Below are 16,023 nucleotides of genomic sequence, written 5' to 3' on the forward strand. Positions count from 1 at the left end.
TCACTGTCTGTCTTAGAGTGAATCCTGCATTTCTGTAATCACATCAGTTATGATAACCATGGGTTTACTTGGGCTTTTTTTTCCTATTGTGTTCTAAAGCAAAGCATTGATACCATGTGTCACATCTCAACTATCACCACAGTATTCCCAGATGTTTTTTCCAAAACATAGTGTATCTCTACCAAATCAAGAATCATCTGGTTAATTTAATAGAAACAAGGGTCTCACTATGTCTATAGTTTGGCCTTGGGAATTTTTGTAGTACAGACTGCCCTCAATCTTAAAATGTTTTTCAGCCTCCTGCATGCTTACATAGCCAGACAGGCAGTGGATTTTTGTTCTTTTTTAAAATTATTTTTTCATTTATTGAAAATAGATTTGTTTTTATTACATAATATATCTTGATTATGGTTTCCCCTCCTTCTACTTATTTCAGCTCCTCTCCCCCAATCTGGATCCACTTCCTTTCTGTCTCTCAGTAGAAAGTACACAGGTTTAAAGAATAATAATAAAATAAAGTAGATGACAAAGCAAACAACCCCAAAAAGAGACATAAATAACAGAAGCACAGAAACTCACTTGTTTACACTCAGGAATCCCATGAAAACACAAAACTGGAAGCTTCAACAGGACTTGTAGTGTTATAAAAGACAAAAATAAAGAAGAGGAAAACAAAAGGCCTTGAAGTGATATTATAAAACAGAGAACCTATAGAGATACTGTTGAGTTCATTTTGGCCATTTGTTGTCCATCTACTGCTGAGCACGAGTCCTACCCTTATGAGCAGTTTGTTTCCATAGTAAGGCTCCCTAGGAGAAAGCTTAATTTTCATTTGCAAGAAGGTATCTATTGGAGATTGCTTCTGGGTTATGGATAGGAACATGTATGGGGCATGTGTCCACTTTGAATTTTAGTTCTAGGACCCCTTCTGGTGCAGACACATGCTGACACTGTGCTTGCTGCCTTTTTCTACATATGCTGATCCTCTTTATTTAGAGGGCCTTGTTTCCTTGGTACCCCCTTTTCTCCTCCAGCTCTTAAATTCTTTGCACCTGTCTTCTACTGAGTTTCCTGACCGCTGAGTGGGGTGGAATTTGATTGAGACATCCCTTTTATGATCAAATGTTCCAAGGTCTCTCACTCTGTATGTAGGTCTCTGTTCACATCTGCCAGGCAGCAGTTTTGTAATGTGACCAAATGTCTAGCCTGCATTAAATTTTATTTTTTAAAAATATTTATTTATGTTTGATATTTTAGGCAGAGTTTTATGTAGCTAAGGCTGAATTGCTCTGCCAGTCCCTGCATTTAAAAAAAAAAAAAAGCCTTTTTTTTTTTAAAGATAGCTTTGTGCAGAGCATGATCCTAAAAAAGATCTTGGTGTTGGTTGTTGCTCTGTCTCCCTAATTCCTTTTCATTATGTGACAGTCCCTTCTCCTGTTTGCCCCAACATCAGTTTCTTTGGCTTGATAAACCTTAAACTTTAAGATGTTGCTAGTTTTTTGTTGCTCTGATTATTTCCTTGTGTATCATAATTTGTTCCTCTATTCTCTGCATTTGGGCTTATCTTGGAAAAAGACCTGTAACATCTGGTTCAATCCATGTTTACTAACTTAGTTATGCTGGAGATTTATTGTGACTTAATGTGTTAATATGAAGCCTTCATTCTCTTCTTCAGCTAATGGGTTTAGTAATGAGTCCTGCCTTAGTGTCTTTCATAAAAGTGAGCGAGCATTTATAAAGATTGCCCTCCCTTCACATATTTTTTTTCCATTAGTTAGTAAAATCTAGATTTTTTTTCCTCTTTAATAAACTAGACCTATACTTTATATAATAAAGTGTGTGCAGAACAATTCTGGTTTTCCTTTCCACTGACTTTCAGGGCTGAAGGTGGTATGGGAGATTAAATCCAAGACCTCAGTCCTTTTTAGAGGTACGCTGCATCTCATCTGCATCCCTAGGCTTCTATAGAGCAATAAATTCCTCACTCTTTGGTAAAGAAAATAGTTGCTAGACAGCTTTTGCTGTAAATAGTTGTATTTTTACAACAATTTATGAATGGATTGATACAAGTATTCTTGCCAAGTTTATGTATTGGTTTTTAATAAATAGCAGAGGAATTTATATCACATCTCTTTTACCATGAATTGTGGGAACAAAAGACCCAGATGTGACTGTAAAATGATAAAAGTTTGTAATGTCATTTACTTATTTGACCCTCTATTTCTCTTGTTTGCGCCTCCTTCCCCGTCCCTACTTTCACGTCTCTTTTTAGAGTCTAAATCCATATATGACAGAACAGAGGGGATGAAATCTTTCATAGAGGATGTTAATCGTTTTGATGAAGTCTTAATTTACTGGCTGCTGTCTCTGTGGTTTGTGGTGCTAAATTGTGAAGGTGTTCTTCAGTTATATAGTTTAATTTCATTATCCATTTTGAATTATTTTTGTATGAGGCTTGGGACAGTTTGTTGTTTTGTGTGTGTGTGTGTGTGTGTGTGTGTGTGTGTGTGTGTTGTTTTTAAACTAGCAGATTCTCCTAGACCAACCAAGACTAAATGTCTGTTGTTGAATTACATTTTTTCTTTTTCAAATAATAATTAGAAATATGGTTTGGATTTAGTTTTGGTTGTATATTTGTGTATGTGTGTATGATCAGTTCATGCTTCCATTTTTTGTCAGTACCAGATTGCTTTGGTTACTTTAGCTCCATATTAAGTATTAATATAAAAAGGTTTCCATCATTTTGTCATTTTCTTTTTCAGGATTACTTTGGATGTGTTAGTGCCTTGCTGTGAATCTTCTCTTTTTTAACAAAGCATTTCCTGAAATTACATTTGCCCACTGGCCTGCTTTTTTGTGATTCTGTGACATACACAGAAAAGTTTAAACAACCTTTATGAGACATTATATGTATTATATTTATTTTATAACAGTCACAGGAGAAAAACTGCAAAAGCAGACAGTAGCAAATGAGCATTGGAGCAGTAAGGAATAGCACTATTCTCATTGTTTCAGATGTATGTACTAGTGCAACCAATTTAAACCTAAACTGATCATCCTTTTTCAATTGTTCCGACTTCTAACAGAAGGTTCTTAACCAATTATTTTGATTAACTGTATCTTATCTTAATGAGATAGTTACAGAATACTTGTAAACTTATCTCTTTTGACATTAAGAGGCTAATAATTCCAATATAAAATTCATATTTCACAGAAAACATCATTCCTAAGATCTTGCTCTGTAAACTCTTGTGGCACTATTTCATTCATATTCTTTCAGTTATTACATATGTCATTCAAAATATTCGCCGCTCATAAAATACAGAAGCTTTATAGTGTATTTGTTTATACCAGGTCCTTGGTGCATAAAACCTTCCCAAAGGAAGAATCACTCAATTCACTGTACTCAAAACCACACTATGTGTATTTGTTTACCTCCAATTGCAACCAGTCTTGTTAATCTCTTTCCACTTGAATACAAAATCTGTGAGATCAGAAACCTTCACAGTAACATGAAGAAAAAAATATGCTTAAAAATCAAGAATCTAATTGAAATGTTTTTTTGCATCTTCTGATTTCTAGTTAGTGAAACTCCCTGTATAATCTTCACCTCAAACCACAGACAGACTTTATACCATGTCATCTTCAACAGCATAGAGAGGTCACGCACATCTTTAGAGACATTTCTCTATTTACTCATTATTATCTGTAGCTGTCCATTTTTAAAACTACAAATTTCTGCTTTTACTCTTAATAGAGTCTAAAATTGGAGCATGAGATGAAGAAATGTGGGAAATTAAGTGCTAAAGTATTACATCTTAATGATGAATACTTACAAAGAATGAAATACGAAGATCTTTATCAGACAATAGGAGATTTAGTGTAGAATTTTGTTTTGAAGCAGGGTCTCACTGTGTTACGCTGGCTGATTTAGAACTTACTATATAGATCAGGCTGGCTTCCAATGCACAAAAACCCATCTACCTCTGTCTTCCAGTGCTGGGATTAAAAGTATGTACTACCATGCCAAGTATAAAGTAGAATTTTGAGTTTTAATGTAAATTTTGGCAAGATTTGTGAGTTTAGAAGCCAGAGATTAATACATAAACTTCATCTTACAATTTTCCAAATATAAGAGAATAAGGTAAATGCTGAAATTAAATTTTGGAAGTATACAACATATTGTGTGTCAAAATAAGACTGAGGCTGGGAAAATAGTGGTAAAATTTCTTCCTTACCAAGTGCAAGGCCGTGGTTTCAATTTCCAGTACTCAAAATGAAAATTGATGGCTGTAATAGTTAGGATTAAAATTAGAAGTGACTCTTAAATGCAGTATGTGCCATAAGATTATTCACAAAAAATAAAAAGTGTATTAGGAAGAAGTAGATGATATAAAAAGACAACATTAAATTAATACCCAGAAGATGTGTGTCAAATGAAGGAGTAATGGCATTACACAAAAAGTAAAGTAAAGCATTACCCAAGGGAGAATATTTGCTGTGGCAGAATTCACTTGGGAGTTGAACTCCAGCATTCCTACATTGAAAATCTGACTTAACTTTAGTGTCTGGCTCAATACATTTGCAATGACCATAATGGTGATAATCCAGAATTAAATACAATGATGCATATGAAGGGTTTTACTCAGTGTTTAGCATGTAGCAAATGTCTGTTACATGTTGGCAGGTATTTTTCAGGTTAAAATGGCAGGTACTTCTTTTTTCAGGCTAAAGTTAATAGAATTGGTTGTATATTGGATCAAGAAATAATGAAGATAATTGAGGCTTAGAAAATACACCTTTTAAATAGGACCATTATGAGACTTATAAGGAATTTTTTTCATGTTCATACTGGAAAGTTAGTTCCCAAACTGACAATAGCTAATGATAGTTTACATATTGTTTCAACAAAGGTTTGTGGTTTAGAGATTTGATCAAAGCCTTTGTGGAAGTATTAAGAGGTGATGAGACTTTTAAGTGGAGTCTGGTAGGAGATTCTTAGGGGATGTACTATAAAAGAATTGTTTTAGTGGTTCTCTTGAGATAAGGTTTCTGGAAAACAGTGGGACCTGCCCCTCCCACATACCTCCCCTTGCCATCTCTTTTCACAGGTACTTCTTGGTACTTAAAGTCGCTCTTACCATATGTGACTGCCAGAAAGCCAAATAAACTTGTTTTTACAGTACCTGGTTTCAAGTAGCTTGTTGCAATAAAGGAAGATATGTTAATGTATTTAGCTTAAAGAGTTTCTAAATCATTAAAATTATAGTTTATCCTTCATGTTTATGACGTGTTTAAGTTTTACAAAGGATCAGTTATCTTGTAAAATAATTCATTTGGCATTTATATAGAAGTTGCAATTTTATTGGTAAAGATAATGCACCGTGAAACATTTTTTAAGTTTTTTTTATAGCCACAAGTACTTAGGTAAAATCTAAAAAATGTCTGTTTTAGTCAAAGATAATTTCTCAGAGAAAATTATTTGGGAAGAAAAACTGAAGTCTGTCCACAGAGGCTTTAATGTTTGATAAGATCTTAAGCTTTGTCTATGGTTTGGAAGTGGAAGTAGTTTTCCTGTTGCCCACCTAGGGGAAGAAACTATAGAAGAGAAAAGCATAGCATGTTATTAAGAAAAAGTAGTGGTTGCCACAAATCTTAAACCACTGGTTCCATACAGCAAGTTGCTTGTGACATAACTGTCCATGTCCTTTGACATAATTTGATTAACCTACTTTGTAGCTTGATAACCAAGGAGTAGTGATAATAAATAGATTATGAATTATCATTTAAATAGATAAAAATAGTAATGGAGTCTTCAAAACTTAAATTTTACATTTTGATAATATTTTTATTGTCTCCTTTCTTGCTAAGAGGGAGGTAAGTTGCTTCTGTTTTGAACCCAAACTTTTCTTTCATGAAAGTTTTCTTTTTATTAATGCATAATATGTATTGAAAACTGTCTCTAGAGTCTATAACAATTAACATTTGCCTTTTAATTCTCAATTATTTTAGGTTCATTTAGATAATTTTTTTAGTTTTATGGCATTTCCTGTCCTAAAGCTTTATCTAAATATTTTACCATTAAGTTTGCTTCCTTATAAAACCTAAAAACCCAAATTTAAAAGTCAAGTATTTTTTAAAACTATTAGGCTTAAGTAGTTAGAGTTTTGAATAAATTTTAATTAGTTTTAAATTTTTGATAATTTTGTTAGATTATTGAATCTCTGTCATGGTAGAAATGTATCTTAAAAGAAGTTTTTTGTTTCTTTCTGCCAAAAGTAAAGTAGGAAGTATATTCAGAAAACTTAAATAGATTGTGTTTATATTTTAAGAATAATTTTTTTGAGAACTCAGCAGGTAAATGAGTAAGAAGTGATTTAGAACTGTCTTAGTAGTAATTCTAACCATATAGCCTGGTATTCCTTTACAGGTGTCACTACAGCATTTTCTTATCTTTGCAATGAGTTGTTTGTCTTTTAAATTCCTTGTATTTTTAATATAAAGTATAATGTTTACAAAGTGTTACTGAAGATTGTGGGCAGTCTCCTAATGCTTGTTGGGGTCCACAAAGTCAAAATTTCTGACATTAATACTAAAAGAAATTTTGCCTTTTTGACTTTGACTTTCTTACTGGTATGTTTAGGGGTTTTGTTTTCTGTATCACCTTTAAGGCTAATAGAGTACATAATTGTTTGTTCTCTTAGTTTTAATTTTATTGTAGCAAATGTCAGTAGATATAATTCAGGTAAATAGGTAAACAAAAGCTTGTTTTTCTCAGTAATTTTTAAGTGTAAAGGGGGATATGAAACCGAAAGGTTTCAAAATTTCTTTAGCTTAGGTATAAAGGTCAGGAGCACTCTAGCATATAAACAGAAATTGCTAAGTTAAGAGGCCAGATGTGCAGAGAAAATACTAGGGGGTTGGGGATTATTGATGCTATTTTATTTTTGTGTTATGGTTGGTTTTTCAGGGAAAATTTTCTGGGTTAATGGCTCTGAGAGCTTTTCCTTGCCTGTTTGAATTGAAAGTAGCCCATAAATGAAGTTGACTTTATGTATTATTGTGGGAAAGAACTTACCAAACAACTGTTTTTGAATTTTGAAATCCTTGTATTAAAATGTGTTGCTTAACATGGAGCACTTGTTTTTCTATTACACTCAGTATATTGCAGTTGGTAGCTTTGTTTTTGTTTGTTTAATTTTGCCACGACTAATTCTGCGTCTCATAAAGACCATGGAATTTAACAGAATTTTAAATTAGCTTTTCTTCCAAGAGGTAGTCAATTAAAGCCACTAAAACAAAGAAATGATTTGACAATATAATTACTACATCTGATATTTCCACTATTATTAAATAATTGTATTGTCAACCTAAGTTGAATGCTTTGTACATTCAGCCAAACTGCCTGAAAATACTGGGTGTTTTCCTAATGTTGTTACTTTTTTTTTCTAATCATGCAAAGGTCAGTTACCACGAGCATATAAGAAAAAACTTACTGAGTACAAGTATCTGTAGTTAATAAGTATATATACATATATACATACCTTGACAAAAAATACAATTTTACTTTGTTAAATGGACATAACCTGTGAGATGTCATGAGAAGTATTATATTTAATAAGTCAGGGACAAGGAGATGGCTTTGTGGGTAAAGTGCCTGCCATGTCAAGCCCAAAGAACAGAACCCTCAGAAAAAACCTGGAGTGGCAGTACTCCTGTAACCCTAGTGCTAGGGTTCAGGGGCTGTGGAAGCTTATCTGCCAGCCAACCTAGCTAGCTGGGTAGTGAGCTTCAGGTTCTGAGAGAAACTACCTTAAACCATGAAGCCAAAGAGCAACACAAAATATTGGGGCCGCACCCAAGTACACTTCCATTATCAAGTACACATACCACATACAAGAATGAATAAAATAGCTTAGTAGCCAACAAAAGGTTGGGCCAGGATTACAGAACACATATGATGGTACTTGGTGGTTTGTTACTGTATTCTTACTTTTCTTTAAGCTGGAACATTCTGAAACAAAATGTAACAAGCAAGGAAAGTGGGCAAAAAGCTGAAAAATACCCCCACCCAGAACAACTTCATAAATGAGAATCTTCATTCTAGTTAGTGATTGAGTACTCACAGGAAAGGAAGAAAAGCTGAATGAAGAATTGGAGGAGGTGACCATGTCAGAGACTTAGGAATTTTGTCTTTAACTCTAGAGACTTTCAGTGGAAGGTTGGAGCAGTCAATGTAAAGCCCACCTCAACCTTGCTAAGAAAGTATAAGTCTCTGGCTCTGAAGGTAGCTGCAGCCTCACAGGAGCACATAAGAACACTGCAAAGAGAGAGTGAATTTACACAGCCACAGCAAAGGGCTCTTTCTAAGCAAGTATGTCATGAGATCTGTGTGTGTAAATTCTGTGTTGTTAGCATTGTACTTAATGAGAAATAGGTGAATAAGAATTTAAGGGTTGAAGTAGTTGGGCTTCATTGTGTGTTTACTTGAGTAAAAATTAAGACAAATTGTCCTTTGATTTTCTTTAATATTTCTATGTGAATTGTTTAATAGGATTTGTCTGCAGTAGCTGAATTTTATAGGAAAACATTTATAGGAACTGAACTATATATTTTTAAGTACAGAATAGTTTCAAAATTAGGTTATAAAAGAGACAACACTTGTGGAAATGGGATGGTGGGTACCCTTGTCTTGAAGGTTTTCTTGTATTTACCTCTTACTGTAAAATCATGGAAGTGAAAATTGACTTCATACTTTGTTAGCTTTTCCATAGGGAAGATACAGAACTATCATGTCTGTAATATGCTAACATTTTACAGGTATGTACCTTAGTTCAAATAGTAAATGACTGTTGAAATCAGTTATTTTTCTATAACTGCTCCACACCAACAAAATATTTTTCTAAACATCTTAAAAATTAACTTACAGGAACCATTTGGACCGGCCAGCCATAAGCCATGCAGCCATCGTGCTTAAATTGGTTTTGTAAACGACTTGTGTGTGTTTCGTAAAATATGCTTTATTTTAAAATTAGGGCTTCCTGTTGCAGCTGTTCCAGGAGCTCTCAGTCCTTTGGCTATTCCCAATGCTGCTGCAGCCGCTGCCGCTGCCGCCGGCCGAGTGGGTATGCCTGGAGTCTCAGCTGGCGGCAATACAGTCCTGTTGGTTAGCAATTTAAATGAAGAGGTTAGTGAAATAATTTTTAATGCTTTTTCATCTCCATTTCATTTGTGAAAGTTTTCATATTTATTTCATTTTGCACTTGCCTTTCCTTTTATGTATATTCATTAGCCAAAATATCTTTTGTATTTCTGCTTCTGAATAAAATTTACATACTTGTTTAGGTAGTACTGTTTTTTTAGACAGTCATATATCTTTATATATGTTTATATATTTTAATATAGCTGCCTATTTTTCCTAAGAAAAATATGGTGAAGTACCGTAGTTTGGCTTTTTATTTTTCTGTTATTCTCAAAGGCAAATATGATCTAATTTTGCAAATGTAACTCGAAAACAATTTTGCCCTTTGCCTTTTCTAATGATTTGCTTGTTCATTTCATGCTTATGTGTCATTGCATTTTTTTTAATCTTATTTTGTGTGAACTACTCTAATACATTTTTCTTTGAAGGTTCTTCCAAAGATCTTGACGAGGCACTCTTCCAGTCTTTCTTAGTAATTTTTTCTTTGCAGTTTTTAGTCATTGTCTTCTACAAATATATTTCAACTTTACCCTGCTCCCTTCTTGTTAAATGAAGTTGCTGTTATTTTCTTCAGTTGTACATTTTATGTCTGGTATATTTTATTTTGATTGCTATGAAAGCTGGTATGAAATGTGGGACCCTCAAATGTATCAGTTTATGGTGTCTAATTTGAGTATTTGTCTCATTTATGATTGGCCTCTGTTAATAATGGATATAACTAATTTTATCGTTTAATACTGTTACTATTCACAGTTCTCTGCATGCTAAAGTGTTTGAATCAGAGTGCCTTTGTTTTAAGACTTTTGCCTGCATTTCATAACCAGCCATGCTTATGCAGTTAAAGTTCAAAGTTTAAAATTCCTATGCATGCATTCCTTCCCTATGTTGAGATGAAATGCTGTAATTTACTCTTTGATATAGATGTACTTTACCCATATTTGTCTTGGATGACTACATTTTGCTCAGTTTTTCTTGTACAGTACATAAACCAACCATTTTCTGACCAAATTCCTGCATTTCCTATGTACTGACCTATATTTTATTTTTTTTTGTTCCCCGATTCCTTATTTTTTTCTTCTGCATTGCTGTTTCCCTTCCCCATTTCATCCTTTTCCCTGTGTGTTCACCTCCCCTTTCCTTGTCTTTTCCCAAATGCCCATTCCCTTCCCTGTCTTATCCTTTATTTTCCTTGTCCTTGTCTTCATTCCCTGTCTCCATTCCCTATGTTCATGCTTCTGTGCTTGAACAAATGTTCCTCGGACCAACTTGCCCCAATTAACCGCCTTGAACCATGATCCATGACCACCTCACCATTCTGCGGGAACCACCCTTCGTTATGGATGATCTGTTCATCTCCGCTCTTCCTCGACTCTTCTCTCTTCTTGTCTTACGCTGCTTGCTCTTCTCTCCTTCTAAAGATGGTTACGCCCCAAAGTCTGTTTACCCTCTTCGGTATGTTATTGTTAGCACTATACTTTTATTATTGATTTGATTTTTTTGTTTCACCTTAATTCTTATTTGTAGCTAGCACTTTGGCTTAAAGTTGAATAGTAAATCTTTTGCTATTTTTCTTTGCTATTTAAAACTCTCCATAGACACAAAGTTTGTTTTAATGCATGCTGATTTATTTTGCATGGTTTTTAATTTAATATCATTCACATAGCTTTGAGGGTTTATCAAAAATTATTCTTTTCAAAATTCACTGTTCAAAATCTTGTCCTTCTTTATTCATTTGTGCAAATGGTGAGATTGAGTGAGTGATCATGTTGATGTCTGAGTGTTTCATTGATTTGTCAGATAATCTTTAGTTGGCTTGCATATAAAATTAATTCCATTTCTGGATTACCTCTTTGTGGCTCCACAAAAAGGTGTTTATGGAGATGTGCAGCGTGTGAAGATTTTATACAATAAGAAAGACAGTGCTCTGATACAGATGGCTGATGGGAACCAGTCACAGCTTGGTAAGAGGAACATTCTGAATTTATTTTAAGATTTCTATTCCTGTTTACAATTAGAAAAGAATTGTTCAAATAGGTCATAAAACCCTGGTTAATGTCCTTGTATTCTAAAATCATTTATAAGAATCGATTCAACTTAGCAATGAAAAGGAAAATTCCTTAGAGATGTTAAGTTTTACAAAATGAAAACTCTTTATCAGTGGTTAATAGTAAAATGTAGTCAGTCAAGTTACATGTATATTGTTGTTTTTTACATGCTTCAATCTAGAATACAGCTGTATACTTAGCATGTAATAATCTGTAATCTGTATTCACATCACCGAACTAATTAAATTAACAATTTAATTCATTAAAATTTAAGTGATACTACCTTATTCTGATTGCATTCACATTTTTTTAAGCTTTGAAATTTACTACTTTTAATGGGATTAATATTTTTTGATGTTATAACTATCTGAAACTGTTAACTTAGCTCAGTTAAAATAGAAAACTGTCTGAGTTTCTGATTTAAAATTATAATACCCATGTTAAATATGCTACTGCTTTCTCCTTGGTTTGTGTGCATATCTCTTTTTGTGGTGACTTATTGACATTATTTTGTTATAACTGAGTCGTTTTTGTGAGGTTTTGGTTGTTCTGGGAATCAAATCCAGAAATGCAGAGATCTTGCATATGCTAGGCAGGCCGTCTGAGCTATAGACCCGTCTCACTGTTGTTTTTGTACAGTAACTTTTTTGGGGGTGGGGGGATTCAGGACAGGGTTTCTCTGAAACAGTCCTGGCTGTCCTGGAATTCATTCTGTAGACCAGTCTGATCTCAAATTGAGAGATCCACCTTCCTTTGCCTTCCAAATGCTGGGATTAAAGGTATATACCAGCACTGCCCGGCTACAGTAACTACTAAGACTTACTTTAAACAGGTGATATTTTAGTCTTTATTGTGCTTAGTTGATATAACACAATGCTCAAAGTATGAATGATTGAGTTCCAGACCATGGAGGGCTGTCTTGTTGAGCTTGGATAGAGCCACCCTTACTTGTACTATTAATGTTTTTACCCATTATGAGCATATTGAATATATCCGCTTCTTTCTTTGCTTCAATAGACTATCTGACCAGAGAAACTTAAGGGAGAAAGGGTTTATTTTGGTTTACAGTTTAAAGGTATTTATTCATCACAGTGAGATACATCAGTAAGAGTTTGAGGCAGCTGGCAACATGGAATTCTTAGCTAGGAAGCAGAGAGTGATGAATGTTAGCTGGAGTTCGACTTGCTTTATATAACCTTGTCTAGTCCAGGATGCAAGCCCATGGCATGTTGCTGTCCATAGTTATTGTGGGTCTTCCCATCTGAGTTCATCTTGATCAATGTTATGACCCTTTAATACACTTCATGGCGTGGGGACTCCCACCATAAAATTCTTTTTGTCGCTACTTTATAACTATAATTTTGCTACTGTTATGATTCATAAAGTAAGCAACTGATACGTATGTTATCTGTTATGTGGCCCCTGTGAAAAGGTCATTTGACTCCTAAAATGGGTCACAACCTACAGGTTGAGAACCCCTGATCTAGATAATCCTTCAGAAGCTTGTCCCCTAGATACGGTCGCTCCTGTCATGTTTACTATCAGTATTAACCATTGTGTTGTTTAGAAAGTGAAGAAACCTACTAAAAACAACCCCACTTCTAATACTAGGCAAGTTCTCTTCTTTGAATGACAACCTGACAGGTACATCAAGAAGCCCTGTGATGTCCTATTTTTCACTACTGTGTAGGCACAATTGTTTTGTCTTTATGTATATCATAATTTGAAGGGAGAAAATAATGATTTTGATAAATTTTAGTGAATTTAAAGGTATAGGATATCCATAAAGGATATTTAGTGCAATCTGAACTTTTACAACTTTTACATACCACCAGTAAATATCTGCAAAGAAGTCAGAAAGTAAATGAGGCGTAGACTTGGAAGTATAACTATGTTAAAAAGTAAGCTTAGACTTTGTTCCTAGGTATTTGTGCTAAGTATTAACAAGATCAGGTTCATAACCGGTGAAAGTCTTTTTCTGCTCGTGTATAGATTGGGTGGGCGGGGTGGATAGAAGATTCAACAGTAAGGCAGATAAAGAATTGAGTTATCCAGACCTTTAAAAAATGCCAGTGGCCAATGAGAAATAGAGGGAACGTAAATTTGATAGGGAACTGAGAGGAATTATTGCAAAACCCTGCTGACCAGGAGAGAGAACTCAGTAGGAAGAGAGCAGCAGAAGGGTGGGAGTGTTAGCAGTGACCTAACCCAGTTTGTCGTTAGTGTTCTCGCAGAAGACCGGTTTGTAGAGCTTCTTTTTCTATGAAAGAAGCTCTTTGCTACAATACCTTGTCTAGTAGAAACTGAAAATGAAGTTTAAGTTTTAGCTACCAGTTCTTATGCAAAATTCATGGTTTATTTTTAAATTGTAAGGAAATACAAATTTTTCAAATTAGAAATATTACTTTCATATTTTAATAGATAGTCTTTATTTTCTAGCCATGAATCATCTTAATGGGCAGAAAATGTATGGAAAAATTATTCGTGTTACTCTCTCTAAACATCAGACTGTGCAACTACCTCGAGAGGGACTTGATGATCAAGGGCTAACAAAAGATTTTGGTAATTCCCCATTGCACCGTTTTAAAAAACCTGGATCCAAAAACTTTCAAAACATTTTTCCTCCTTCTGCCACCCTTCACCTGTCTAATATCCCGTGAGTATTCCAGCTGACTTACTGAGGATATTCATCTTCTTTAGCAAAGCATAATTCTTATTATTGGTTTCTATTAATTTTTGCTCTTTCTGCCTATCTTTTTTAGTCCTTCTGTAGCAGAAGAGGATCTGCGAACTCTGTTTGCTAACACCGGGGGCACTGTGAAAGCATTTAAGTTTTTTCAGTAAGCATGCTTCTTTGTCTTTAAATTTGTGACTTGATAGAAATTAAAATTTTCTTCAAACATTTTTGTATTCTTTGTTTAACCTCAGATGAGTAAAAATCAAATGTTTAAACTCTTATGAAGTATCTAATTTCATAATTTTGTTTCAGAAGAGATCACAAAATGGCTCTTCTTCAGATGGCAACAGTGGAGGAAGCTATTCAGGCTTTGATCGACCTTCATAATTATAACCTTGGTGAAAACCATCATCTGAGAGTGTCTTTCTCCAAGTCAACAATTTAAGGAAGGGAAGCTGAAGATTGTGGGCAAATCACACTGTTTGGTGTCATCACCTATTGACTGTTCAGAAAAGTGGGGACCAGAGTTTGATTTTTTTTTTCATGCTGTTACCATTCCTTGGTTATAAAATGAAATGGCATATGTAAAGGCAGAGTTACTAACTGCTATGTTTCATCTGTTCTATAGGGAAGCCATTTTTCTTGTCTGTTTAAATTTTTAGTTTAAGTTTGCTTTTCTTTTCTTTTTTTCTACTTAGTTGACATACGTGCCTTACAAAGGAAAACTAGTGTTGCTGTTGTGCATTTACTAGGAAAAAAGAATTGGTTGTTTAGGGCACATCGTTATATGGGAATTAAAATATGTTTAGGCAGGGGTGTGTCAAAAGGTTAAGTTTTTGTTTCTCCTGCTTGGAACTTATTTTGAATTATTGGCTTATCACATTTCTTTATATTTACTCTAATAAGATACTTGATACTGAAAGAATAAAGCAGCATTTTTAGTTTCTACTATCTTAGGCTTTATTGCTTTGGAAAACATTGGCCTTTTGTATCTCACAAATCTGGTCTAGATTCAGTTATGAATGTAGGCATTAGTTAAATTAACAAGATGCAGAGTATTAATTTCTTAAGACAGCAAGTGATTTCTGTAAGTTTGAGCCCTATGTGGAAAGCGTTGTGGAACCTTAACCTTTTTGTACACACTCTTGTGGGACGTATCATATAAATGTCAGCACTAAGTAATGTCTTGTTTGTGGCTGAATATTTTTCGTAGATGTTTTTGAAGTTGACATGACTTATGTGCATTTCAATATATATTGCCATCCTTAGTTTGTAATTAAGATTTGGAAAATGGTTGTGGATTTCTGAGCATGTGCAGACTGGTCTAGCTAGTTCAGGAACTGGTGCATGTATTTTTCAAAGACAAAGAAAGTGTACTGCGAAAACTTGCAGGAAGATTAATTTTGTGGCAGTTTTCTAAAACTGACAACCAGGTGGGACCAAAGTTTATGTGCCTTTAGTCTTAATTTACCTTGCATTGTAATATTCAGTTTTAATAAATCTTCAAAATATTTTGTATTTAGGAATAGATCTGACTTTAATAAAAACATGGCTCAGAATCTACAGGTCAAATTTATTTGAACAGTTCGTCAATCTGAATTGTTGATTCTGTTAAATGACCAATACTTTTTGAAATTAATGTACTTAGTTTCAAGATTCATAGATTCTGTTATCTATGTAGACAGAATGGTCATGTATATTTTCTATTAGTTGAGTTTTTACATCCTTAGAAATGTAAAATTCAGTATAGTTTGAAAGCGGCACAATTAAAAATTAATTTTCTAACAAAGTTGGGAGGTTTGATGGTTGTTTAATTTCATTTTGTGTGTACTCTGCTTACCTCTGTAGCATGCTCAATAAACACTTCTGTAGCTCTGTATTCACCTTTCTGTCTTTCTCTGCTGCCTTTTCTCTCTCTCCTTTGTTTTCACTCCACTGTGCTTCTGAATTCATGTTTACTCTCTGCCAGGGTGGGAAAGGAGTAATAATATTACAATCCTATGGCTTTATACCATAAATAAATCTAGATGCTGTGAAAATGCACCAGCTGTTCCTTTTTTTAATGCAAAAGACGGTAACTGCTTTTTCAGGAGGACACA

At 34.2% G+C, this 16,023-nt stretch overlaps 1 protein-coding gene across 4 annotated transcripts in view; it reads left to right on the forward strand.

Moving 5' to 3' along the window:
- Ptbp2 (polypyrimidine tract binding protein 2) overlaps positions 1-15,803 on the forward strand; it is a 61,468-nt gene extending 45,665 nt beyond the window's left edge. The window contains exons 9-14 of one of the 4 annotated variants that reach the window (XM_085677777.2): positions 9,036-9,187; positions 10,621-10,654; positions 11,071-11,163; positions 13,687-13,903; positions 14,010-14,087; positions 14,237-15,803. In XM_085677777.2, the coding sequence (XP_085533903.1) occupies positions 9,036-9,187; positions 10,621-10,654; positions 11,071-11,163; positions 13,687-13,903; positions 14,010-14,087; positions 14,237-14,369 (707 nt within the window). In that variant the 3' untranslated portion in view covers positions 14,370-15,803. The remainder of the gene's footprint in view (positions 1-9,035; positions 9,188-10,620; positions 10,655-11,070; positions 11,164-13,686; positions 13,904-14,009; positions 14,088-14,236) is intronic. The other 3 variants (XM_085677778.2, XM_085677779.2, XM_085677780.2) reach the window with 3 other exon arrangements.
- Positions 15,804-16,023: the final 220 nt, after the last annotated feature.

This window comes from Myodes glareolus, chromosome 17 (assembly GCF_982192425.1).
Source record: "Myodes glareolus chromosome 17, mMyoGla1.1, whole genome shotgun sequence".
NCBI lineage: Eukaryota > Metazoa > Chordata > Mammalia > Rodentia > Cricetidae > Myodes > Myodes glareolus.